This window comes from Hemiscyllium ocellatum, chromosome 7, assembly GCF_020745735.1.
Source record: "Hemiscyllium ocellatum isolate sHemOce1 chromosome 7, sHemOce1.pat.X.cur, whole genome shotgun sequence".
Lineage (NCBI taxonomy): Eukaryota > Metazoa > Chordata > Chondrichthyes > Orectolobiformes > Hemiscylliidae > Hemiscyllium > Hemiscyllium ocellatum.
The window spans coordinates 77,209,999-77,236,715 of record NC_083407.1 but is presented as its reverse complement, the minus strand read 5'-3'; the positions used below and the strand labels follow the sequence as shown (position 1 = coordinate 77,236,715).

Genomic DNA, 26,717 nt, shown 5'->3' with positions numbered 1-26,717 from the left:
CGTTTGGTGTGTTCTGTGGTGGAACTGGTCCTCCTGGGAGCAGATGAGGCGGAAGAATTGGGAATATGGGATGGCATTTTTGCAAGATGTAGGGTGGGAAGAGGTGTAATCCAGGTAGCTGTGGGAGTCGGTGGGTTTGTAAAAATGTCAATGTCAAGTCGGTCGTCATTATTGGAGATGGAGAGGTCCAGGAAGGGGAGGGAGGTGTCAGAGATGGTCCAGGTAAATTTAAGGTCAGGGTGGAATGTGTTGGTGAAATTGATGAATTGCTCAACCTCCTCGCGGGAGCACAAGGTGGCGCCAATGCAGTCATCAATGTAGCGGAGGAAGGTGTGGGGAGTGGTGCCGGTGTAATTACGGAAGATCGACTGTTCTACGTAGCCAACAAAGAGACAGGCATAGCTGGGGCCCATACGTGTGCCCATGGCTACCCCTTTGGTCTGGAGGAAGTGGGAGGGTTCAAAGGAGAAATTGTTAAGGGTGAGGACCAGTTCGGTCAAACGAATGAGAGTGTCGGTGGAAGGATACTGTAGCAAATGTGCAGAGTGCATTATAGGTTAGTGTGGAACAGTGCACTTTGTTAAGAGCAGTGAGAGGACCATTCTTAGAATCTAAAGGCTGAATGTGTTAAAGGAACAAGATGATCTAGAGGGATTAATTCACAAATTATTTAAATTGAAAGAATGCTACTGAAAAATAAAAAAAAGGTTCTTTTCTAAAGAAACAAGAATTCAAAAGTGGTAAAGTCTATGTTAAAATTGTATAGAACCTTGGCTAGATGACACTTAGTTAAGGTCTCCACATTGCTGGAAGAATGTTTAGGCACTGGTGAAAGTCCAAAAACAAAGAACATCAGAACAGAATGATTATAAAAATAAGGAAAAACTGGATAAGCTGAATCTTTGTTTTCTATGTTGAAAAGGGGTCTTCAAAATTGTGAAGCAGTTCAATAGAGTAAACATGGAGAAGATCTTTCCTGTTGTGGGAAAGTCCAAACTAACATCCATTAGTATAAGATAACTATCAATAAATTTTAAAAAATGGGTAGAATCTTCTTCGCTCAGAGTGGCTACACTGCAGAACATTCTACAACATGGGGCAGTTGAGGTAACTATTAAAGGGAAGCTAGATCAATAGATCAGAAATAAAAAGAATTAAAAGGTTTGGTAATAGGTTGAGATGATGTAGTGTCTGAAGAAGTTCATGTGGAATAAAAAAAGGTCTATTTCTGTCAATACAATGTGACATCGTGTGTGCAGCAGCAATGGGACAAACATAATTTGTTTCCTTGTTCTTTCGGTGAAATATTAAATTGTTGATCCCAAGGACATCGAGGTTGGGATGAAATTAGTACAATAGTTGCAACTTTCACAGAAGTGTTTCTTGATATCTAAGAATGTATGAGCGCTGATGTAATAATTTGGGTCATAGAGTATATTTAATTTGAAGAGCAAAATCAATATGCTGTCGCAGAAATAGTGTTACTGAGCTCTGCAGAATTAGCAAAGAATCAATGTCGAGGAAAGTTACACAGAATTATTGAGGAAATTCATGGAGTGAGGAAATACAGGTAAAGACTGGACATTCCCTTATATTTCAGAATAATAAATCTTTCAGTTTTATATTTTTCAGCGTTATGTATTATTCAATTTAAAAGTATGTTGACATGGAAGAGTTTAATATGTTGGAAGATGCAAATCATTTTATTCCAAATCATTTTATTTTTGGCTGCCATTCCAGTATTGTGTCGACAAGGATCAGAATTGAATGCCGCGATGTTATGAGTTATCACTTTGTAGACAAACATGTAAGAGCAGGTAGAATACATTGTTATTTGCATAGGAGTTTAAACATTTTCATAGTTATTTTCAAATGAAGCAGTGGAAAATATGTGTTACATTAAGTATTACTACTGTCCTGCACTTTGGAGGGCAACAGCAATGTCATATTCAGTGGAAAAACTAAGAGGGAAGTTAATAAGTTGTATTCTTCTACTTTTTCTAACTATAAATTATATATGTCATCTGCTATGATCAACATCCAATGTACATATATGTTTAGGAGATGCTAGCTGTGCAAAATACAGGATTCACTCTAATCTATTTGAATGGTGGTGCATGCTGAAGGAACTGAGTGGTCTACTCCTGCCCATGATATTTGTACCTTTTTTAATTAAGTGCTTAACAACCGCAAATTACTTCATTACTTCTCTAGGTGGTTTGAGATATCATAAGATAGTGAAAGAATGCATGCTTTTGCTGTGGTCCTTTGTTAGATTTTGTACATTGAAGCTGATCCAGATAAAATCCAGCACAAGAGATCTTAAATTAATATACCTTTATGATACTGCTACACATGGTGAACATATTTCAGAGCACAACTAGGTTTTGGATACTCACTGAAATACAAAAACACTGCCTGAGATGATGATGAGGATTTCTGAATGCCATTGTCATAATACATTAGAACATTTTTGAAGTTAGAAAATGACCTCATTCCTGCATTGAAATTAAAGTGTGGTGGGATCTCACTCAGCAATTAGAAAAGGAATGAGAGTTAGTGGTCACATCGAACAAGCCAGTTCTGGATTTGTGATTCTGCTGTCAAATGAAAATATGTAAACTTGAAATCAGTTTCCCAAAATGATTTTCTTTTTTTTCCCCTGAAATGTAAATGTGTATTGATTAGTCTCCACCTTTTAGAGCAAGCAATTTTTAAACTAGCATCAGGCTACCAACACATAAACAACTTTAAAGGCTATGCAAGCTGTAGAAAATTACAGCGAATACTTTTTTTTTAGTTTTGTGAGTTATTGGCTTGCCCAGGCCTGTATGCTATTCAGAAAAGCTACATTAGGAGAACTTGATTTAAAAGTGTTGATCTGAGAAGCATACAGGTGGTGGGAAAACATGACTCTTGACTTTTATTAAAATGCAAGGAATTTCTAAACATTTTATGGCTCCCAACTATATTTGATATCGTGTAGCTTATTGAATGAATGTCACAAATATTAATTTGAGGCAGCTGAACTACCAGATAACATGAGAAGGAAGAAATACTGCTGGATATCTGCCCCCAATTCACTCTTTCCATGCCTTCTACTGCCCTCCATAAATGGAACTTGGCCACTTTTTGAACAGCCTAGTACAGATTATTATGGGCCAGATCAGGCCCCTCAAAATGTTTTAAGAAGGTAGCCCAGATCCTAACTCTTTCTTATTTTAAAGGCAAATGTTAAGTACTGTGTTCCAGATACAAATTGACTGGTCAAACTCCTTGACATTAAACAAAACACACAGTTTATTTAAACACAGTAGTTAAAATACAACCAAAGAAAGAGGAATTTAGAATGACTTAACTTTATTGGAAAACTTAACAGAACAATAGATACAGTGACTATTACTAATGAACTGTTCCAATATAGTAACTTCCCATAAACACGCCCCTTGGCACAAAGCTAAATTCAGACACAGATTATCACATGCTATCCTGGAATCCAGGAGGGGGAAAAAAATCAAGAGAAAACTCAGGGAAAGTAGCAGCCATTTACTGAAGCTTCCAACTCTTTTGAGATCCCAACAGCTTCTGATGCTACTGAAAAACCAAAACCCAGAAATCCTGATCTTTGAGAGCTGGCTACTCCCATTAAGGCTACATCGAAGGCCTCCCAAGCTGTTTACTCCAGTGGGTTTGGTAGACTGCTTGGTACCTTTGCCTTATAACAGCTCTTAAAATTAACAGGGAAAGTAACCTCTTAAAGCAACAATATTGTCACAGCAATTAACTTGTTGCCAGGAGTGGGATTAAGGAAATTACTTGAATTCTCAGCCTTCCTGTAGCATACTACCCTTGCTATGTAAGTAAGGAGGGCTAGATTAGATTAGATTACTTACAGTGTGGAAACAGGTCCTTCGGCCCAACAAGTCCACACTGACCCGCCGAAGCGCAACCCACCCATACCCCTACCTAACACTACGGGCAATTTAGTGTGGCCAATTCACCTGACCCGCACATCTTTGGACTGTGGGAGGAAACCGGAGCACCTGGAGGAAACTCACGCAGAAACGGGAGAACGTGCAAACTCCACACAGTCAGTCGCCTGAGGCGGGAATTGAGGCAGCAGTGCTAACCACTGTGTCAACGTGCCGCCCACCGTGCCACTAACCACCGGCTAGTGGTTATTGTACCCTCAGTTTATCATGAGGACAGCTACAGATCAATCAGAACCTAACATTGCAGGGGAAAAGTAGTTCTCCCATAACAGAAGCTCCATTTAAGAGATCTGTCCATGTGTAGTTGCATGACAATCTTAATAAGCCCTGGCATGCAACAAATGGGCCTTGAACAGCAAAGAGAAATTAGAAAGAACATTAATGGTGGTACTTTCTCAATAGCAGCATGAAGACCCTGAATGAGGGAGCACACCTGGTAAGCGTTTCCTCTTTTTTTGCCATTCTAACATCAGGAGGTACACAAAAATTTCTGCAAGTCTTATGAAGGATTCCTATCCATTTTCGAGTTTAACTATTCAAATTTAGGATATTGCAAAGAGTACCCTGATGCAGCCGTCTCTGAGGAGTTACATATTCACTAGGAACCCACTGCATAACTATTAAAAATCAAAAAATTTAGTCAGACTAATGGCAGAGTAAAAATGGTGAAAGGCAGACTTATTTTTTTCTTAATATTTCTCCTGCAGTACATATGACTTGCAAAATACCAACTAATGAAGAAATCAACAAATATTGTAGTATCTTTGAGATATTTTTGTACTGTAACTGTAGAAGTATATTTAGTGTATCAAGCAGTGGGACTTTTATAATGAAAAATATTTGTCTCAATCCTTATGCTGTAATCCTAAGCAGTTTTATAGCAGTTCTGAAGGGATCTTTGCTGGTTTCAGGACCATTTATAATTTAAGTGAGATAAGCCTTTTTAGTCGGAATTGCTCACAGACTAGTGCTTCATAGTTCAGCAAACTCTCTGAGATCTCATTCTCAAATGTTTTAGTTTCATTTTTCATATTACTTGACTGTCTCTTTGATAACTACTGCTGCTGCTTTGGAAAGCTTTCATTGCTAAGAAGGGACTAAACATTTATGAAAGGAAACCTTTAAAATAAGCATCAAAACATCTTGAAAGAGGGATAGTGATGAGTGTTTTTTTTTAAACCCAACAACTTGCTTTGTTCTGGAATGCCACTACTTGGAAGAGTTCTTTGGTCTCAGAATCCTAATACCTTGTAACAAATATACGAATGCAAGACATTCCCTTGGAAGGAAAGGCCACATCATTTCATTTTCAAATTGTAAAAAGAACTTTGCAAGTGTTTACCTTATTATGTTTACCTTGCTTCTTTATGTCATATTATTTTGCAAATTGGAATAGATTTGACATTGTTTTTTTTAAAATTTTAGGCTCCAATTTTGAACAATCAGTTTTACACATATAGTGGTATCAACAAGCGATCAGGCATGCTCAAAACCTTTCACTGCTTGATTAGATTTTTGCATTCCAGCACTAAAAATACTTATCTTGCCACTTCCTGATGAAGGGCTCCAGCCTGAAACTTCGCTTTTCCTGCTCCTCGGATGCTGCCTGACCTGCTGTGCATTTCCAACAACACACTCTCAACTCTGATTTCCAGCATCTGCAGACCTCACTGTCATATGTTGAACTTAAAGCACATACTATTCTAGTTGATTCAGCAGATTAAGAATTAAGTTTATCTAGTGAATCTGGTAACATTCGGGAAAAAGGAGATCATAAGTAGACCATTTTGAAGTCAGCAGGTGTCTCAACAATAGAACAAGTGGAAACAAATTACAGGCATTATTATTAGCAGGCATTTGTCACCAGAATTGTATGCAATCAGAATAGGTCTAATTTATAAAATTCATAATAGAAAAATGGTGCACTCTCAATATTTAGAGGTTTGTTTCACAATTTAAAACTCTGAAATTGGGCAGAAAAAAAGGAAAATTGACTCCTAATCATGGTGAAAATTGCCTATGGAACTTCCACTTGCAATCAATATTTATTGTGCTAAAGACCATACTAACTGATACTTTTTCTTCTGCAGAAAATAAGCGTAAGGAGTTGACATATGGCCATGAAATATGTACATACAAAGCTGACGGTGGGCCTTGCAAAGCTATGAACAAAAGATACTACTTCAACATATTCACACAGAAATGTGAAGAATTTATCTATGGGGGATGTGGTGGAAATGAAAACAACTTTGAAACCATGAAAGAATGTCTGACCAAATGTAAAGGAAAGGGTAAGCTAATTAACCTCACTGTGATTGTTCAAATATAACATACCTTTTGAATCTGGAAGTATCAAAGAAATTGGGCTGATTTGAGACACTATTAAACAAGTAGGGGAATGGGTCATGGGCAGGTTCCTCTTCAGAGGTTCGGTGTGGACTTGTTGGGCTGAAGGGCCTGTTTCCACACTGTAGGGAATCTATCTATCTAAAAGATGCCAGTGATTTGTTATTCTCACCTGTAAACTTTCTTGGGGTTTTATACTGAAGGTTCTTGTCAGGCAACTATCTAAGAAGCACATCTTTGCAGGGCATCTGGGACTTACATGAATGTGAAAACAACCATGTATCTCAGTCTGAAAAATATTAATGAACTGCAAAGTCTGGCTAAGAAGTTAAAGTTTGAAATGAATACAGAAAACAAAATAACTTGAAAGAAAGATTGAGGTTGAATGGGTGAGTAAATCGATACAGAAAGAAAAGATTTTTAAAAATTAACATATGGTGCTTGTTTGCTTGATTGGGAGTTGGTCTGAGTGACCTAGGGAATCCCCAGGCTGGGTGGGAAACCTATCTGGGGTCCCTGACACTGCATGTAAAGATTTTAAAGATGGCAGGGTGATCAATCAATCATTCATTCCCTCAATCCTTCACTTTCTGTGTACCATCCATGCCAACCTATGACCATCTACTTCTCCTTAAGATGACTGATACACTATTGTGCATTGGTGGTGGTAAGAGTGAATGTTGAAGGTGGTGAATTGGGTGACAATCAAGTGGGCTAATTTGACCTTCAATGTCAAGCTTCTTGAGTATTGATCGAGGTGCACTCATTCAGGCAAGTGGGGAGAATTGTAGGTACACTCCTTGTAGGTGGTACGTCGGCCCTGTTTACTTTCTGACTTACAGTCAGTCCTGCTATAACGCAGTGGTTCCATTCTTTGAAATCCCGTGTTCTATGAAAGTCGTGTAATAGCAGCACCATTTAAACTAATGGGGCTGGAATTGCGTTATAACCAATACACGCTTTAAAATTTCACATTTTAGAAACAGTGTCCCCAATTCATCAAACGTGTTATCGCGAATTCGTGTTAACAAAATGTGCATTATAACAGAAGGACCTGTACTTAATTAAAATTGTTATGTCCTTTAACTTCACACCATTTACTGCATTCAAAGGGTGAGGTGCCATTTTTGAGAAATCTCTCAAGGAAATGTGTGTTGCAGACAGAACATTCCTGATTCAATGTTTAGCTCTATATGTTGATCAATGTCATTTGCTAGCTGACTTTCTGTTTCGTGGTTGAGCATGTTAAAAGGTCATCATCATTTCTATCATAATATCAGTCCATAGGTGTTTTGGTATGTGAGGTGCTGGAAAGTAATGGGCTAGGATTTGCTGGCAAAATAATGATGAGTCTATTGGTACTCTCTGTTATTCATGCAAAAACATCACGCGAGAGGCAGATGTGCAGCTAAATTTGTATGTCCAGAAGGTGCAGTCCAAATTGTGCCATTCAACCATTAGCTTTGTGAAAGAGACATTTTCTTTGCCATCCTCACCATTGGCATATGTCAAATAGTATGAAGTTACTGTATTTACACAATAAATACAAATTTGACCCGTCAAAGAGAGCCCAGCTTGAGGCTATTATAGTTTGAGGCTTTTTAGCCATGTGGTATGTAATAATTACAGTCTCTTTCACATTGAAAATTGAGAAGTAAAAGTGTAGAAGTATAAAGTTAATATTATAAACAAAAGCATCTAAGAAGAAATCATGTTAATCTCTTTATCTGTAATTACTCTATTAACAGTCTATTGGCCGTCTTGGACCTAACTGGCATAAAAGTTCTTTTTCTATCGACTTATCTCCTGTTCATTCTTTCCTGCAAATGTGTTGCTGGTCAAAGCACAGCAGACCAGGCAGCATCTCAGGAATAGAGAATTCGACGTTTCGAGCATAAGCCCTTCATCAGGAATAAGAGAGAGTAGCCAAGCAGGCTAAGATAAAAGGTAGGGAGGAGGGACTAGGGGGAGGGGCGATGGAGGTGGGATAGGTGGAAGGAGGTCAAGGTGAGGGTGATAGGCCGGAGTGGGGTGGGGGCGGAGAGGTCAGGAAGAGGATTGCAGGTTAGGAGGGCGGTGCTGAGTTGAGGGAACCGACTGAGACAAGGTGGGGGGAGGGCATTCTTTCCTGCCAACCACTTGTCCTCTTGTCTCAAACTGACTTTAGAAATTTATGCAAAATTAGGATTGATGAGTGTCGAGGAAATTACTTAGTCTGACACTTCGAGACTTGTTTCAAGAAGCTTTATTTTTTGTGAACTCACAGAGAGGCTGCTACAGTCTTCACTGTCTCATAGCACTCTCTCAAACTGAACAGTCAGCCTATACTTAGACAGCAATATATACAGCTTTGCTTACATTCCACACTTTACAATAATTCAAGATAAAGATAAGCACAGTGCAGCAATCAACTTTGTTCTTTGATGTTGCTCAAGGACAGAGAAACTAATGAGCTCAAGATGCACTCCAACTAAAGAGCTTCAGACACTCTCCCTATATTTCATCAAACTATAATTATACATTCTCAGTCTTTATCTCTAGCAATATTCTTCTACTACAGATGTGAGCTTGAGAGCCAAGGTATGTTTTACCTGGGTCAAGTATCCCATCATGCAGCAATGTGCCACATTCTTACTACTTCCACAATAAGGTGTACCTTATCAACGGCTAGGAGCTGTAGAAAAGGGTGTGGAAGTCTTCCCAGTTATGTCAGAACATTGCTCTTGCTCACCCTACAAGGAAAGACTTGGCTTCCCTTGCCTCAGAATTGTCCCATTGCCTGCTGGGGTTTTATCCAGAGGTATTTTCTTATAGTATTTGTCAGTGTTGGTTTGCCATTGCTTTCTACTATTTGGGGCAGGACAAAGACTAAAAAGTCTAGCTCAGATGCAATGGAAAGCAAACTGTTGGTGCTATTTTGAACCAAATGCCAGTCTGTCTCCATGTTACATTCAAACTGAAATGCGTACTTTCTTTTTAAAGACAATTATGTACTCTGTAATATGCAGCAGCAAAATATTAATTTACAAAGTTTTGCTTATTATTTCAAACAGCAAAATTTCTATAAAATGAACTGGAACTCCACATTAAATATACCCATTAGGGTATCAATTCTAACATTTCCATTATCAGCCTGTCCAATATGTACAATGTTGTTGTTAGTAACCAAACCATAGACATCATATGAAGTCCATCTTAAATCTATTCATATCACAACAGAATAACTGTCTGAAAGTCTCAAATTATTTATTTCTGCTGGATGCAAGATAACTGTCCTTGCTTCGTTGCTAACAGCACTGTTGGGGACTCATTACTAAGTATATCAGATGTTTGTTGCCTTAATTGACTAACCCATCAGTTATAACAAAGTATAGTTGGAATCAAAAAAATACTTTTCTCCCCCTCAATTTGTTGTACTGAAGATGTTTCTGGCCACATAGAATATGATAGTAAAAAGAATAAACACTAACGATTGAAATTTATTTTTAAGTGATGAGACCATTTATATCAAATGGAAAAAATAATCTGTTACTAATCTTTCATCCCTTTTTCAGAAGTATTGCATATAATGCACACTTCTCTCAAAGTCTTGTTGAAGTCATTGTTTTGTTATGTTTGAATGCATCTGACTGAACGGTATATAATTATTCAGACATTGATTATTTCAAGCTAGCTATATACGCCTCCTCCCAGAGAAACAGCACTGCTAACTTGCTTATGCTGACCATTTACTGTCTCCCTGCCAACAAAAGGTTATTGAATCAGGATAAAGTTGGAACTTAAGGTCCGGAGTATGAGAGTAGCATGAGAGGCTGGATTAACACAAACTCTGAAACCCATGGCAACACATTCAGAAACTGATCATTCTTCTTGCATTCCATGAAATTAGTTGAGCAAAACAGCATGATTTATGGCACAATGACTAAACTTTTCAACTGCATGACTTAAATTTTGGCAACTAAAATGCATTGCAGCTGTAAATCTTGAAGAGCAGCCCAGTATTTATACACAGATAGATAGCACAGAGCAACAAGCACCAACAACTGACTTGGCTTATCATGTTTTTTAGGGTATCATTCTCATACTCAAAAGATAAACTTGAAAATGTGCAAATGTTATCCTCCAAATGATTGTAAGCTTTTGAGAAGTGAGTTATTAATACAGATAATATCTCTGTTCCATGCTTTATTAACTCTTGACTCTGATCTCCAGTGTCTGCATTCCTCACATTTGCCTACTTCTCTTTTATTCCCAATGTGTAGATAGCTAGCATTTTGTCAATGATTCAGAGTTGATGTATTCTAGGAGGCTCTTGGATGGGTTTAGGTGGAGGGTTTGGTTGTGTCAGAGACATGGTTGTGTCAGAGACGTGGTTATGTCCCTCGGACCTAGAAAGAGTTTTGTCAACAAATCTCTCCCACTTGCCTGTCCTTGGTGGCCACTGAAGACTCCTGAGCGAAGTACATCTAACCTTTGTTCTACTTGATCATCGATCAATCTTGAAAATATATTGATCACCTGGAATGCTTCTCCCATTAAAAGTCCGAGGAGTCCAACTTCTTGGACAACTATGAATTAACCCCACATGTTTAACTGCGATGCCCAGTTCTGTGCAGCTTACAATTAAATTTTTAAAATTGTCTAACCAATGGACACTACTGTAACTGTATTCCATTCATTATATTGTTTCAATTCCCAGTTGTAGCTACAAATTTTGCTTAGAATTCTTGCAGCAGCCTTTTTTCTAGATCTTGCTTCACTTGCAGCAAAATGTGTAGGATAGGAATTCCTTTGGGGCTTATACTAATTTTGCTATCTTTAGAAGAGTTGCTAAAGGTGCAGGAAAGTCCAATCAAAGTTTGTATCCAATCTTTCTGGAGTTCACATCTCAGTTTGCACAGTCCATCCTGGGCTTGCCAGAGAGATTTGTCTTCAGTGCATCTGCCTCACCTCCTGGAGGTGATATTTGTATCTGGATAATTTGTATCAGTGATAATAAAGTCACTGGATTGCTGGGTTCTTGCAAGGCATGAATGCAAACTAAGACCATACAGAGACATTGCTTGCAAACTTTTTTTATTCAGTCATGGGCTGTGGCCATCACTGGCCAAGCCAGTAATTATTGTCCATTCCTAATTGCCCAGAGGGTGGTTGAGATGTAGGCCAGACAGGGTAAGGATGGAAGATTTTCCTCCTTAAAGGACGTCAGTAAATAAATGGGATTTCCGACAATCAGCAATAGTTATTAGACTCTTAATCCTAGTATTCTTTTTTTAATTTAATTCAAATTCTATCATCTACCATGGCAGGATTTGAACCTGGGTCCCCAGAATGTTACTGGCGCCTCTGGATTAATAGTCTAGTGATAATACTACTCAGACATCACCGCCCCCTGCTTGCAATGAAAATAGCCTTACTTTACCTGTGAAAAGAAGGTATCAGCTCAGTTGGGCATAGCTTGATAGGATTCTTGAAAGGGAAAAATTTTAAAATAATCAAAAGTAAGCATTCTCAATGACAACTGTGCAATATGCAAATTATAAAGCAACCCCAAGCAGCACGGTACACCTAAAAACATTGCTGAAATGTCTTGCAGCAACATAACAACTTTGTCAACCATCTAATAGGTTTAAGTGATACGCTCTGCTATATGCCACAGATTCTGTTTAATGCTTCCACACTGACTTTCAATTCTGTTCAAGTACAGTACTAAGAAATGCTTAAATTTCATTTGAATCATTATAAACACTGATCTGTTCCATATGCAAATATTCGACATGCTGTTGGAGTGTCTGTTGTTTAGCTGCTACAGTTGCAATTTGGGGACCAAAATGGTATTTATAGTGTGCACATATGTGCATACATGAAATAAACTAGGAGAAAGTGAGGAAATGAGTCAAGCTGCATGCTATAATAGTGGGCCGTTAGTACCCATGCAACCATTTGGTTCTCAGTCAATGGGGACAGTGCGTGTAAGCTCTGAAATTTGGTACTTTAGTAGTATTTGAGACAAATGGTACAATTGATAGGATATTAAAAGACAAATCCATTGTCCTTGACTGGTATATGAGCATCATATTTCTTGTGTCACTATATCAGCTCCTTGGAACATATGTTCTGTAGGTCTCTGTCCTCAATGATTTTTGTTTATGTATTTGGAGGGTTCCCTTGGTCCATGTAGATACTCAATGGCTTTCTGACTTTTCACCTTCTTCATCAAGCTTCTCGTGCAACATTATAAAATCTCAGAGGCTGTGCTCTTGTCTTTGTGCCATTCTTTGCTGTTTTCCAGATACCTTCATCTCCTGAATCACCACAAACTTTGATTCCAGAGTTCATACTCTTCTCCTTAAAGAGGTGCAAACTCACTTTAAGGTTCTCAGGCTGATCCAGACTGATGCTTGCTACTCATGATATTTCTCACTATCGAAGCATCCGATAGCACTAACAGTACTCCTGTTGGCTGGGCACTAATAATATTATTTAAATCTTATTTACAATCTTATTTAAAACACATAGACAATATGAAGTAGGCGTATTGCCTGTGGTAACATTAACATTCAGTGCATAATCACACGTGATTCTCACAGCTACTTCTGGGACTATCAAACTAAGCCTTCTGTGACTTTTAAGTGTTTAAATTTGAATTGCTATTCAGACTCATACCTTATAGATTAGATTAAGAGTTTATATAAAACACAAAGCTACATTGACAACCTGTGCTAATTATTGAAATGAGTTAACCCCAGATCATTGAGGTCAGTTGACTGAGTTAACAGCTGGCCATCTCTGCTTCACTGCGATCTTAAGATCATTTGTACAATCCGTAAGGGTGTTCATGATTGAAGACATAAATTCAGCTTGTGTTACTGATGTAGATATGTGATAAAACTTAAATAACCACTAAGTTCCACGTTATATGTGCCGCTAGCTACATTGCTAAATAATAGTGAAGGAAGTCTAAGATCCACTCTGTTTCAATCCTAAATTTTGAACATGTATGTATATTTTTCCATGTGAAATTTCAACTGTACTTATGCAAACAAACTCTGATTTCTGTTAATCATGGAAACAAACACAGAAGGCTGAAGAAATTCAGTAGGTCTGCCCACATCTGTGGATAGAGAAACAGAATTAACATTTTGAGTCCAGCATGACTCTTCTTCAAAAGATGGGCAGAAAGCCCACTTACGTGGCATAAGTGGCATCTCTAATGAACTTACGCTGCATTACAAAGAGTTAAGTGGGACAACCACTAGAAATTCTTGGAAGTTAAACGGCATACCTTCCTAACAATTGTGGAAAAGCTGCACAATTAAAACGAAGCATAGTTCAGGAGAAGTGATGGAGACAAAAGATAATTCCAGTTTTAATGTTACAGCTGCAGGACCCTTATTAAACTGAAATACAGTTGTACCAAGTGAAGGGGGTAAAATGAAAGCAATTTATTGGCTTAGTCAGTGCTCCCAGACAATTCATTCTTTTTACCATCGGTGTAAGCTGTGGTTCACTGTCTTTGACCAAGAAGGGTATGGGTCATGTTCTGTTCCAGCGACTTTGAATATAAAATGTGGACTGGCTATTCAATGTATTCCATAGTAATCTGAACTTACACAATTGTCAGTTAAGTTACAGTCCTTTTTCATTTTTCTTATTATTTAGATTAAAGTTCTATCAATTTAATTCCAAATTGTCTGAAGTATAATTTGTTTGGATAAATCTCAGACACAAGCTTTTAAAACAAAATCAGTTTTCATACATTGTTGTTAAATTCACAATTTTAAAAACATGGTTACAAAATATTTTGTGAGTTATTTCCTTCTTAGTTGAACAACATCATTTTGCTGACATTTATTCCTTTGGAAAGACAGATAGTAATTGGAGCATGAGAATGAATAAGCTAAAATCATTCGCCTGGAGCATAAATCAAATACAAATTGATTCCTAATGTCAGGATTCATCATTACTCCAGCAACCTGCCATTCATCTAATTGGTTGTTTTCAAATTGATGCCTATGGATTTGATACAAGATCAGATTTGTTGCAAAAGACAAGCTGAGTCAAAAGTAATATAGCCTGCTCCTCAGACATGAGTTAACTTATCTTTCCCAATCCCCTCATGCTAACTGGGAAAGGCATTGATTTGCTGGTCTGTCTCAGCCTCTAATGATTCAGTGATTACAACTATAATGAATACCCCCAATTCCCGATACAGATTCCGGATTCTTGCACAGTATTAAAAAGTACAACAGAACATGAGAGATCATGTTTGTCATCCTGGAAACAGCAATCGTCAGCTACCCCTGTGGGAAATTTGTCAGTAAAGTAATAAAAAACATGCTGTTTTTAACCCTTCACAAAAATTATAATTGTTTGTAATATGGCATTAATATATATCTATATATATTTTAATGTCTTAAAGTGTCCTAAGGCACTTCATAAAAGACTTAGAATACACAATCTGATACTAAGCCATAAAAGGTAACACTAGGAAGGTTGTCTAAAAGCTTTTGAATTGAATTAGCTTTATCGTCGCAGTGTAACAATGTCACCAACACATTGCGCCAACTTAGGTACAGAGTACCTAGTTACAATCCTTAGTTACAGAATAGAGAAATGAAGAAAAAAGAGTGACATTACAGCTGTACACTGTATAGATGTAGGGTAAAAAAAGGAAAATTAAAAAAAATCACAGTCTCTTTCCAAGGGCAGTCCACAGCAGACGTGCGCAGGGGCCTCCACGTGGTCTGACCACTAGGCTGCTCCAGCCATATTCCACGCTGGGCCGCATGTCACTGGTGTTCCTGCTTCAGGCCACTGCCCCCACTTCAGAGGCTGGGAGTCAGAAGCCAGGGCAGGGTGTCCAAGGCCAAAAGGAGCGAGGAAAAGAGAGAGGAAGGGAAACAACAGGTGGAGTGGAGGAGCTCCAGATGGAGCATCATACTCCACTGCCATCCCACCGGATTCAGAAACTTTTACAGACCATTTTAAAATAATATACAGAGGCAGACATACTTAGTAAGGGAATTCCAGAACTTGGGGCCAGCCACTAATAATGAAAATTATGGATTCGGCATTGACCAGAATTAGGTGAGTGCAAATTATATTTGAAATGTTTATGGGTCTGGAGGAGATTTATGGAAAAAGACGGGGCCAAGGCAATGGAGACACATGAATAAAGGATGTGATTTTCAAAATCAAGGCAGTATTTGACCAGCAGCCAGTTTGGATCAGTGAGTGTAGGGGTGATGGGTGAGCAGTACTTTGTGTGAGTTTGAACACAACCAGTAGAATTTTAGATGACCTTAAGTTTATAGAAGGTAGATTGTGACCAGAGGAACATCAGATTAATAATGTTAAGAGGTAGCAAGGGCAGATATGAACAATTTGGCTGAAGCAGAAGCAGAGTCAGATGATGTTACCATGGTCGAGATGGACCATCCTCATGGTGGAATGGATGTCTGTGTTCAGAAACTGATCCTGGCATGAATGTCACAAATAGTCTGGTGCAGACTCTGTTGATAAGGCGAGGGATAGATTTTGTAGCTGTGATTGGATTGGGTGTTCTGACACGGACTGAAAAAAGTCCCTGGATTCCGCAAGGGTTCCATTCTGGAATCCATTCACATGTCAGTTTGTACACGATGCAGGACAATATGAACATTCTCAAGTCAGATATTCATTAATTAGGGATTCCTTGTAGTTTGGTATTTCCAATGGTTATTTGAAAGAGACTTTTCCTCATCAATTGCTGGATGTCAGATAAGTAATCTGATATTTTAACAGGAGTAAAGGGGGCAGTAGCATAAAGCCAGGTAGCCTTTGTTTACATGTTAGAATTTTGTTTCTAGATAATGTTGCTGAGAGGCAATGGGTTGATTAGAAATAGGTGGGGGACTTGTGTTATGGTGTCGAGGATAAAACCTTGAAGGCCACTAGAGAAAATGATGTTAGAGCAAGAAAAGAAGCCATTTCAAGTGATACATTGACTACAGTGAGAGAGATGAGGATAGTACCAGTGTACTTTCAACCAATTGAAGAACTATGGAGAGATGTACAAGGAAAATTGACAAAGTTTGAGAAGGGATTGTTTACCTTTGTCATAGTCACCCTGTCACAGGTTAGCCACTTTGATAAGTACAATTTTAATACTGTGAGGAGCAAATGGCTGATTGGAAGGATTCAAACATGGAAAACAATAACACATTCAATTACTCTGGAGAAGGAAGAAAGGTTGGAGATAGAACAGCAGTTTTGAAGGATGGTGGGGTCAAAAGTTACTTTTAGGAGAAGTTGATGACTGATTTTGAAGTGGCATAGGACCATACCTGAAAAGACTGAACAAATAATGGCATCAACTCATGTAGGGAGCAGGAGGAGAATTGGGTAGATAGCAGTTTAGCAGGAATAGCATTGAGCAAGGTGGGTCTCATGGTCAAGGTAAGGAGGGAGAGGAAATGAGGCAGATAGGAGCAAAATTAGAGCAAGTTGTGAATGCAGGGTCGATCAGAGAAAAGCATATATAAGAACATACAAAATAGTGGAAGAGGTGGACCATTCAACTTCTTGAGCTTACTCTACCGTACAAGAAGATCAAGGCTGATCTGGTTGTGTTTCCAATTCCAAATTCCCATCTACCCCCAATTACCTTTGATTCATTGGACTTGACTTCTGCTTTAAAGATCTTCAATGCCCTTGCCTTCACTGTCTTGTGGACAGACAGTTCCAAAGTTGCACAACTGTCTGAGACAATAAGAAATCCTCATCTCTGTCCCAAAAGGATAACCTGTAATTTTCAAACAGTGCCCCTTGTTCTGGATTCACCCACAAGAGGCAATATCCTTTGTAAGTCAACCTTCTCATGACCGTTCAGATCTTATACACTTCAATTAAGTTATCTCTTATCCTTGAACCAGTGAAAAGGAGGAACACGACAGTGATAGTGGATCAGGTGGTCTCAGCCTTACTGACAAAAAAAACCCATGAGCTCTTTGCATTTATTATTGAAGGTGGTGTTTGAAGAATCAAAGGAAAGACATTTCAGAAGATGTTTTGCAATAAAGAAGCCAGGGGTTATCTCTGCATTCCAAGATAACCTTATGGATTCTGAATGTACAACAGGAGTTTAATCTTTCAAAATTTCAACTGACCAGCCTTTGACCCTCTGTTCATCCTTATGACAATCCTTAATTATTTACTTGCTCAAACACACCTTCATCTCCATTCTAATTTCCATAGACCCAATAAGACCATTACTCTCTCACTCTGGCTGTTACTCCATTATGTGCCTCAACTCCACTTGGCCAACTCCAAATGATGAAGAGCTTATGCCCGAAATGTTGATTCTCCTGCTCTTTAGATGCTGCCTGACATGCTGTGCTTTTCCAGCACCACACTCTCAACTCTGATCTCCAGCATCTGCAGCCCTCACTTTCTCCAAGTTTAAAGGCTGAAGATTTGATTGGAAATTTCAGACAACTGATTTAACCATAAACACAACAGCTTCAAGACAGCCAGTTTGATCTCAGCATGAGATAGCATTTTGGAATGATAGGTGATATTAAATGTAAACGTCATGGATCTCACATGGCAACTGGAGAAATAGCAAGAACTCCGCATTACTTCCTTTGGGGAGGGTTTACATGGTCGGTGGTTGACCTTTTCCAGGATCAAGGACTCCAGGGTGTGGAAATCCCAGCTCCCAGGTGTTTCTGGCCAAACAGAGGCTGATAGTTAACTGTTGTAGGCAATGCAACTTGGGGGATTGGTGGTAACTGCTGGAAACATACGCACCAGAAATTCAGGATGAACAAGGGACAGGGTGCATAGGTAAGTGAGGGCAGGATTCACAAGAAAGGGGCTGCTGAGGGGTAGGAGGCTGCTCACAACAGATTCTCTACTTAATGATGCTGGGCACCTTCAGAGGTGCTGAGGGCTTGTCTGTGAAGGAACACAACTCTCTCTGGGGTGTGTGCTAGAAAACCTGTTAGGGTTTGATTTTCCCACAAGGCAATTGGCTGCTCTCTGCATGTTTAATATCAATGATGTTGAGATGAATTTTCTAAATTGGCACGAATTGTACACTTAAGGTCTTCATTTAGTGGTAAGGGAGTCCATTTGTGAGTATTTTACAGTGGAAGGATAATTGTGGGACACTTCGACAAGTGTGGATTAATTGAGGACAGCTGACAGACTCAATTAAGGTTGAACAAATTTGGCTGCCCTTTCTGATGAGATAGCAGACATTTGGTAATGGTAATGTAGTTGATATGTATATGCGCCTCCAAGAGGCATTTGATAAAGTGTCACAATGTAGACATGATTGCAAGTTTGAATCCCAGGGAATAGTAAAGATTGTGGCAGCATGAATGAGTCCACCAGTAGCCACAGGTGAAGTGCTGGAAGACTGGAGGTTGACTAATGTAGTCGAGAGTGTGTTGCTGGAAAAACACAGCAGGTCAGGAAGCATCCGAGGAGCAAGAGAATCGACCTGTTGGGCTCCTGCTCCTCGGATGCTGCCTGACCTGCTGTGCTTTTCCAGCAACACACTCTTGACTTTGATTTCCAGCATCTGCAGTCCTCACTTTCTCTAGTTGGTTAACGCGGTGCCACTATTTCAGAAAGGTGGTAATGAAAAGCCAGGGAACTATTGACCAATGAACCTGATATCACTGGTGGGCAAATTGTTGGAGGGAATCCTGAGGGATAGGATTTATTTGGAAAGGCAAAGAGTGATTAGGGAAGTAATGAAGAGGGTTGCTGAGGGCAGAGTTATGGACATGATCTATGTGGACTTCAGTAAGATATTCGACAAGGTTCCTCATGGTAGACTGGTTCGCAAGGTTAAATCTAATCGAATACAGGAAGAACTAGCCAGGTGGATACAGAACTGGCTCAAAGGTAGAAGGCAGAGGGTGATGGTGGAGGGTTACTTTTCATACTGGAGGTCAGATTATAAATGAAACTGAGTTACAGATGACACCAAAATTGGACTGTAGTAGATAGTGAAGAAGGTTGCCTCAGTATAAGCAGTACCTTGATCAGATGGGCTAATGGGCTGAGGATTGGCAGATGGAGTTTAATTTAGGTAAATGTAAGATGTTGCATTTTAAAAAGACAAATCAGGGCAGGACTCATACACTTAATGGTAGAGTACTGGGGAGTGTTGCTGAACAAAGAGACCTTGGAGTGCAGGTTCATAGTTCCATGAAAGTGGAGTCACAGGTAGACAGGATAGTGAAGAAGGTGTTTGGTGTGCTTGCCTTTTTTGGTTAATGCATTGAGTATAGGACTTGGGAGGTCATGTGTGACTGTGCAGGACATTGGTTAGACTATTTTTTGAATACTACATGCAATTCTGGTCTCCCTGCTATAGGAAGGATGTTGCCCCCATCCCACCCCTCCGCCAAACTATTTCTTCCTAAGATGTTCTATTAATGTAAGTCACTGCTGTGCTCTCAAACGATCTTTTAATCCAGAAACATTTAAAATGTGCATAGGAAATATATTAGCAGTAAAATAGGATTATCTTTTTTCTCCAATTAAAAGTGCTTTTAAAAAAAATGTTATTGAAATATTTTGTCCAATTTTGTTGAGAAACATATACCCATCTGCAGTAAGTAATCTGAAACTGAGAGGTGATGTGCCTGCGTTTGTGTTTCTTTATCTGTCTCTTGGATCCATGCATTGCTGCAGGGTCAGTGTTTACTACCCTTCCCTAATTGCTCTTGAGAAGATGATGGTAATCTGCCTTTTTGAAACACAGCAGTCAATGTGTTGTCGATCTGACCACAATGCAGTTAAGACCAGTATTCCAGAATTTTGACTGAGATAGTGAGAGTGAAAAAGCAGGATTTATTTTCAACTTGCAATAGTGTGCAACTTGGGGAGGAGCTTGCAGATGGTAGTGTTCAGAGCATCTGTCATTCTGTCTGAAGCAGTGAAGTTGGCGAAAGGTTTAATTGCTTTCACATCTGAAATAAATAGTACATAGCATCAACTAAATTATTTGTCCTGACTGTTGGTTATTTCTGTGAAATGGAATATAGTAGAAGAAAAGTTTTTTGTTCTATGATATTAATGATATAAAAATATCTACATTTAACAGATCGAAGAAATCCTTGTCAGTTGGAAGCGGATAGTGGACCATGTCGAGGGCTGTTTCATCGGTATTTCTATAATAAGACGACAAAAAAATGTGAACAATTTATCTATGGGGGCTGCCTTGGAAACAAGAATAAATTCAGAACTGAAAAAGATTGCCTAAATGCATGCCAGAGGCCAAAACGTAAGTGAGCTCATCCTGAATCATTTTTTGCTTCAAGCTTTTTCTCTTTAACAGCTGGTGACAGTTGAAGATATTCAAAAATATTAAAGCTTCAGCTGATACAAGGTACTCCATCAAAGATATATTCCGGAACTGTGTTACATTTGTAATATTCTGATTTGGGCTTTAGGGTAGAAAGAACTTCTATCTAACATTATAAATTACTTCAACGTTTCAAAGTGATTTACAATCCATTGAATAATGGCTGTAATAATGTTAAAAGATGGTAGCAAATTCATAAACATCAGTGCCCCAGATAAATGATTGAATAATCTGTTATAAATATAACTGAAGGTAATGAGTACAACCAAACTATACCTTGGGAGCAATTACAATTATTTTTCATAGCTGGTTACTCCCATTCAGGAAAAAATGCTCCCTGAGAGTGTTGGATAAGGACTGATGCTCCGACACATAATTGTTCACTCAAATATAAATAAAAATATGATTTAGGAATGTGCCAGTTTCTAAGATGCATTCTCTTCAAGCAATGTGTTAATTGGGAAATCAGCTTTCTTAGTAACATCCTTTACTCTCAATGCTGTTCATGTTTCGTAACCGTATCATTTCCCTGCAAATAGCTTGCACCATAATTTGGCAGGTGTGGCAGCATCTGTAAGGAGAGAGAAGAGCTGACGTTTCAAGTCTAACTGACCCTTTGTCAAAGCAAGGGTCTAACTGACCCTTTAGCTTTGACAAAGGGTCAGTTAGACTCGAAACATCAGCTCTTTTCTCTCCTTACATATGCTGCCAGACCTGCTGAGATTTTCCAGCATTTTCTTTTTTGGTTTCAGATTCTAGCATCCGCAGTAATTTGCTTTTATTGCAGCCTAACTTGTTGTACCGGATCAACATTGCTGATCAAAAGTGCTGATCTCGCGCACTGATTCAAAATTGCAGGTACAACAAAATTTGTCGCACCAGAACTTAAATTTGCAGCCACCGTTAAAACATGAGACTGGAATTAGGCAGCATGGAATGTGGCAAAAAACAACTGTCCTGCTCCCAGTAAAATGGGAACCAGATAATGTTACCTCCCATCCATGTGGAAATGAGGGAAGAAACAGCTGCTTGGTGAATGGGAGTGCCATGCCAAGTGAGAAAAACCTGCTGAGATAAATGGGGAACTAAGGAGTAGCTCCTGGCACTTAATGAAGTCATTGCAAGGAGGTTTCAGAACACGTTATGGTCAGCATGAATGAGGTACCTTACTTTGCTGCACCTAAAGGGTTTGGGACATCTTCCTTTTTCCTTGGAAACCCTACTAACGTTGGCCGTATCATCACATGTGAGGAGATTCAGTTTACCTAATGGCCTTCAACATTTATGACCCAAGGCAAAGGATGGGTAAAATAGATAGCTTAAACAAATACCTCATTACAAGTGAAAACAGGATCAGCCACAATTAGTGCCATAACAACGGTATATACATTGGGATTACATAACTGTTCTTTCCATTTTGTAAAAATATGACTAAATATTTTGTAGACTGTTTTCATGGTGATACCATCCACTTGCAAACAATACTGTGACTCAAAACCAACCTAACAATCATGCTTCTATCTCGTACAACACTGAATTTTGGGTGGGGCTCAAAACATCTCCTAAACAAATGTTTGGCTTGCAAGTCAACTAAGTTTTGTGTTAAGAACAAAAATGATGTATTTCACCAATTTCAAAAGATATTCCTCATGCTCAACCTTTGTGTTGAGTTGAAAATTATGAGAAGTTATTTACCACTTGTTATTGAGCAGGCAGAATGGACATTCTGTGATTGTTCTCCCTTTTGTTCAACCTGACTGTATTTATTGCCCATTTCTTAGTTGTCCTTAGGAGCAGTAGGAAATCTTCTCCTTGTACTGCAAACCTTTATGGTGATAGTACCTTTTGGGATATCCACGATATTGAAAGCGATAAAAGGGGAAATGGTCACATTGGGTTTTTTGGAAAGTATCTTGTAGCTTATGACACTGCCATGATGTTGCTGCTTCTCTGTGGTGAAGGGGAGTGAGTGAGTATTACTGAGCATCTTGCAAATGCTGTAGCCACAATAGGTAGATAATGACAAGGGTTGGTCTGAAGCCCAGTGTCGGGGAATCAAATGAAACAAACTGCCCTGTTCTGCTTAGTGTTGAATTTCATTAGTGTTTTTGCAGCTAGGACGGTGATCGGACTTGATAAATTGAGCTTTGCAGATGGGAAAAGGTTCTTGGAGGTTTTGATGTGATTGACAAACTACAGAATATTCAGTCTCTCTTGTGCCCATTGAATCATATGAATGGATCCAGTTAAACTTTAATTCAATGGGACAATCTTAAATTGCAGATGTTGGGGCACTCTTTGATGGTGATGGTGATGCCATTGAAGAGCCTAATTAAATGGCTTATGTTAGATGGTCATTACCTTGCATGTATGCACTGGGATTCCCACCTGCCATTTATCAGTCTCAGGGCTGTTGCAATTCAGATTTGACTGCAAATTATTAGAGGAGTTTAGCAGGAATCATCAGCAGACCAATTGATGTAAGATCGATGAATAGTTATTACAGAAGCAACTGAACACAGTTAGATTGAGGACACCTTCCAGAGAACCGTTTACAATTCTGTCAGGGCTGCAACTGATAACTAACTATCTTCTTTTGTTTAAGGTATCAATCCAGCTTCTGAACCTCTTCTTCCGTTAAACTTATGGAAGAATTCCATTAAACTTAGGTTTGCTACTGCTTGGTATCACTCAGGGAATGAAGGGCAGCTTCTTTAATGTTTACATGAGCGCTATGGTGTGGCCTAGAACTAGTTGGCACTGCTGGAAACCAAGCCAACCATTACTGAACATGTTATTGGTGATAGTTTTATTGTCTCCTCCTTGTAGCACATTACAGATGGATTGTAAGAAGCTCCTGAGGCAATAAATGCCTACCATAAGATTTATTCTGTTTTCTCTTATGACAGTGTCATAATATATTACGACTCTCTTCGGTCTTCTGGTTGAGAGATATTTGTGAGCAGTAATAGCTAAAATGAAATGTTAGAATTACATTCACACACATTTGAATGAGTGCATATTTATGATGCGCATTCATATAGACTAGATATTCTCAACAAGTTAAGATTTCCTGTCAACGTGTAAGATAGAGTTATCATTCAGAAATTTAGACCTTTAAAAACTTGTGGAGCAGCAACATTTTTGTGCCAAAATGTTTGGCATTGTCATTTTTAGTTTGAGATTTGCTTTGGCATTCTAGGTCTTCCAAAGAAAGAATTGTAGACTTTTATTCTTTTTGAAGGTAGATGAAAAGCAGCAAAGAGGTGTCAAAAGTCAGCTAGCATCAGGAGCAGCCAGTCCACTTCCATTACCCTCAACATACCCTCCATAATGAAAAAGTGTTTTTTTAGCAAGCTTCAGTTTGTTCAGAGTTTTTTTTTGTGTGAGGAATGAACATTTGCAAAGTAGAAAAGCAGAGGGAAAAAGAAAATACCTACGCATTATTTGTTTTATTTGGGCTGAGAAACATGGAAATCTGACCGAAAGTTACATTTGGCTCTGATTGAGGACTATTGTACTTGGCAATCGCAACAGTCGGAAAGGCTGCAGAACTATTTGCTGAATAAGTTCAAAAGCAAGAAGAATTGTTTGAACTGAACTCACTTGGCAAACAATGGCTAGGTTTGAGTTGAAAGTCAGTATTACAACCCATGCAGCTCAATCTTTGTTGAAAATCACCCAACACCAGGTTATAGTCCAACAGATTTAATTGGAAGCACACTAGCTTTCAGAGCGATACTTCTTTATCAGGTGATAGGAGTGTCACTCCGAAAGCTAGTGTGCTTCCAATTAAATCTGTTGGACTATAACCTGGTGTAGTGTGATTTTTAATTTTGTACACCCCAGTCCAATACCATCTCCAAATCAATCTTTGTTGGTGTGACATGAAAGGTGATGGAGAAAACAAAATTGCAGAGGTTTAAATGAGTAGCAACAACAGACTATGTACCCTGTCCACAAGGTGATTGGTATGAACATGAATTTTAAACTAGTGGCATATGGTTGTAAGTCAATTTTTGTGACAGGGTTTAAAAATTAATTAGATCAGTCTTTCAAAACCATGGCTTTTAAACCAATATGTGTCAGCAAGGGCATGTTACTGTAAGTATGAATGGAAGTTTGTTTATATTGGGGGTTTTTTAAGGAGAGAGAAAAAATTAAGCCATTAGAATCGACGCTGAGCAAGGTTTGTTTAATTTAGCGAAAAAGTTTGTGCATTCAGTTCCAAGGATTGGGGTCAGAAACGAATATAGATTGTCCTAGAAAAGGTGAATGTTACCTCAATGAGAATTTAGTGAAACGTTCAGGCCATGATTGTTTGTATAGAACTCTGCTGATTGTTGAAAGTCTAACTACTCAGTTGTGTAAGTATTCCAAGGAAATGCTCCCATAACAGGAATTGAGTAGAAGTAATTAAATCAAATTTACAGATTGGACAGGGAAGAGGAATTTGATTAACTGTAAAAGTGATGAATTTGATGATTGGATAGAATTTTACTTTGCTCTGGATTTTGAAATCATTCAAACTGTTATAGTTAACATTTGTTTTTTTATTATTTTTGTATTTATTTTGTGCGGTAAACTTCTGTTTTATTGTTGAAACTAAATCTGCAACCTGGTATGCTTATGATTTAGTGAGTCTAACGTATCTTAAAATAAAATGAAATATGACCTATTAAGCCAGATTTCATTCTGGGTTCTGACCTGTCCAGTAGTAACATTAGCTGGGCTCATAGCACTACACGATTGATCTTCTCCATCCTATCATTTAGTTGTTCTATCAGTTTAGCAAGACAGCAGATATGTATGTTCCTCATTAACTTGGTTTCATGCCCAAAGTACCTTCCATAACATTCCTTCGGTTATTCATGTGGAATTACTACTTATTCAATTGTATGTCTTAGTCAATGATTTCTACGGAGGGATGACATTTCAAGAATAGAAATATTTGTAAATACATTCTTGGTTGTAATAAATCTGATGTGAAAAAATCTGAATCCATGTAGGCAACAGCATCCTGCTTGAGATTTGAATCAATATAAGTCTCAAACACAGCCAGAAAGAGATGCTGTGGTTTTAATAATTAAGCTTTCATTAGAAAGCCACCTGTTTTAATGAGCCTGAAAAATGTTTATGGCTGTAACTCATTGGATTACAAACGTGTTTCCATTCATTTATAAAGGGAATAATTGTTGTTGTCAACATTCTAGTTTCAGAGGATATCAGATTCTATTCTTGTGTCTCTTTACTCTTCTGTAGAGCTGCACCTTGGCCAGGTTTAAGATATTACCGTGATGCTATAAATTCATCCTTCAATTGGTACTATAGCACCATCAACACAACATCTTAGTGAACCTGGACAACTGCTTATCTGACACAAATGACATTGACTATCAGCTAGCGTCATGGGTAGCAATTACAAAATTACCATATAAAAATATTAAACACTCCCAACTATCATAGGCAATTCAAATGGCTTGGTGATTGTCAGGAAAAATCAGTCTGGTTCACTAATGTCCTTTTTCGGGAAGGAAACTGCCAAACTCGCCTCATCTGTGAATCCAGACCCACCGCAATATGGTTGACTCTCATCTGCCGTCTGAGCAATTAAGGATATACCATAAATGCTGGCCTAGCCAACAATGTCCTCAGCCTGTGAATAAATAATAAAAAGAAGAAATATTCTCTTGCCTCAGATGTTCACACTTTTGTCAAAGTGTGAACATTGTCAAGTTTCTTTATATTTTGGTAACCATTTACAAGACAAGTAGAAAGTGACTAACATTAACCAGCTGTTACTTATTAAATATGCAATAAGTGCCCTGCCATATTCTCTCCCCATTCGCTCTGGGATCTCTACGTCTTTTGCAAACCTTTGTTACCAGCTTGTGGAGTCCCTTATTTTTGTCCCAAATTGCTCTCTTTTTTTTTAAGTTCCGTGGTTACAGTGCCTATTGCTTACAGTGGATAAAACATACTGGCACAATACACCTGCTATCGAATTTGAG

At 38.6% G+C, this 26,717-nt stretch overlaps 1 protein-coding gene across 1 annotated transcript in view; it reads left to right on the top strand.

Moving 5' to 3' along the window:
- tfpia (tissue factor pathway inhibitor a) overlaps window positions 1-26,717 on the top strand; it is a 48,803-nt gene that overhangs the window by 2,081 nt on the left and 20,005 nt on the right. The window contains exons 2-3 of the mRNA XM_060827986.1: window positions 6,083-6,283; window positions 20,446-20,625. Coding sequence (XP_060683969.1) covers window positions 6,083-6,283; window positions 20,446-20,625 — 381 coding nt within the window. The remainder of the gene's footprint in view (window positions 1-6,082; window positions 6,284-20,445; window positions 20,626-26,717) is intronic.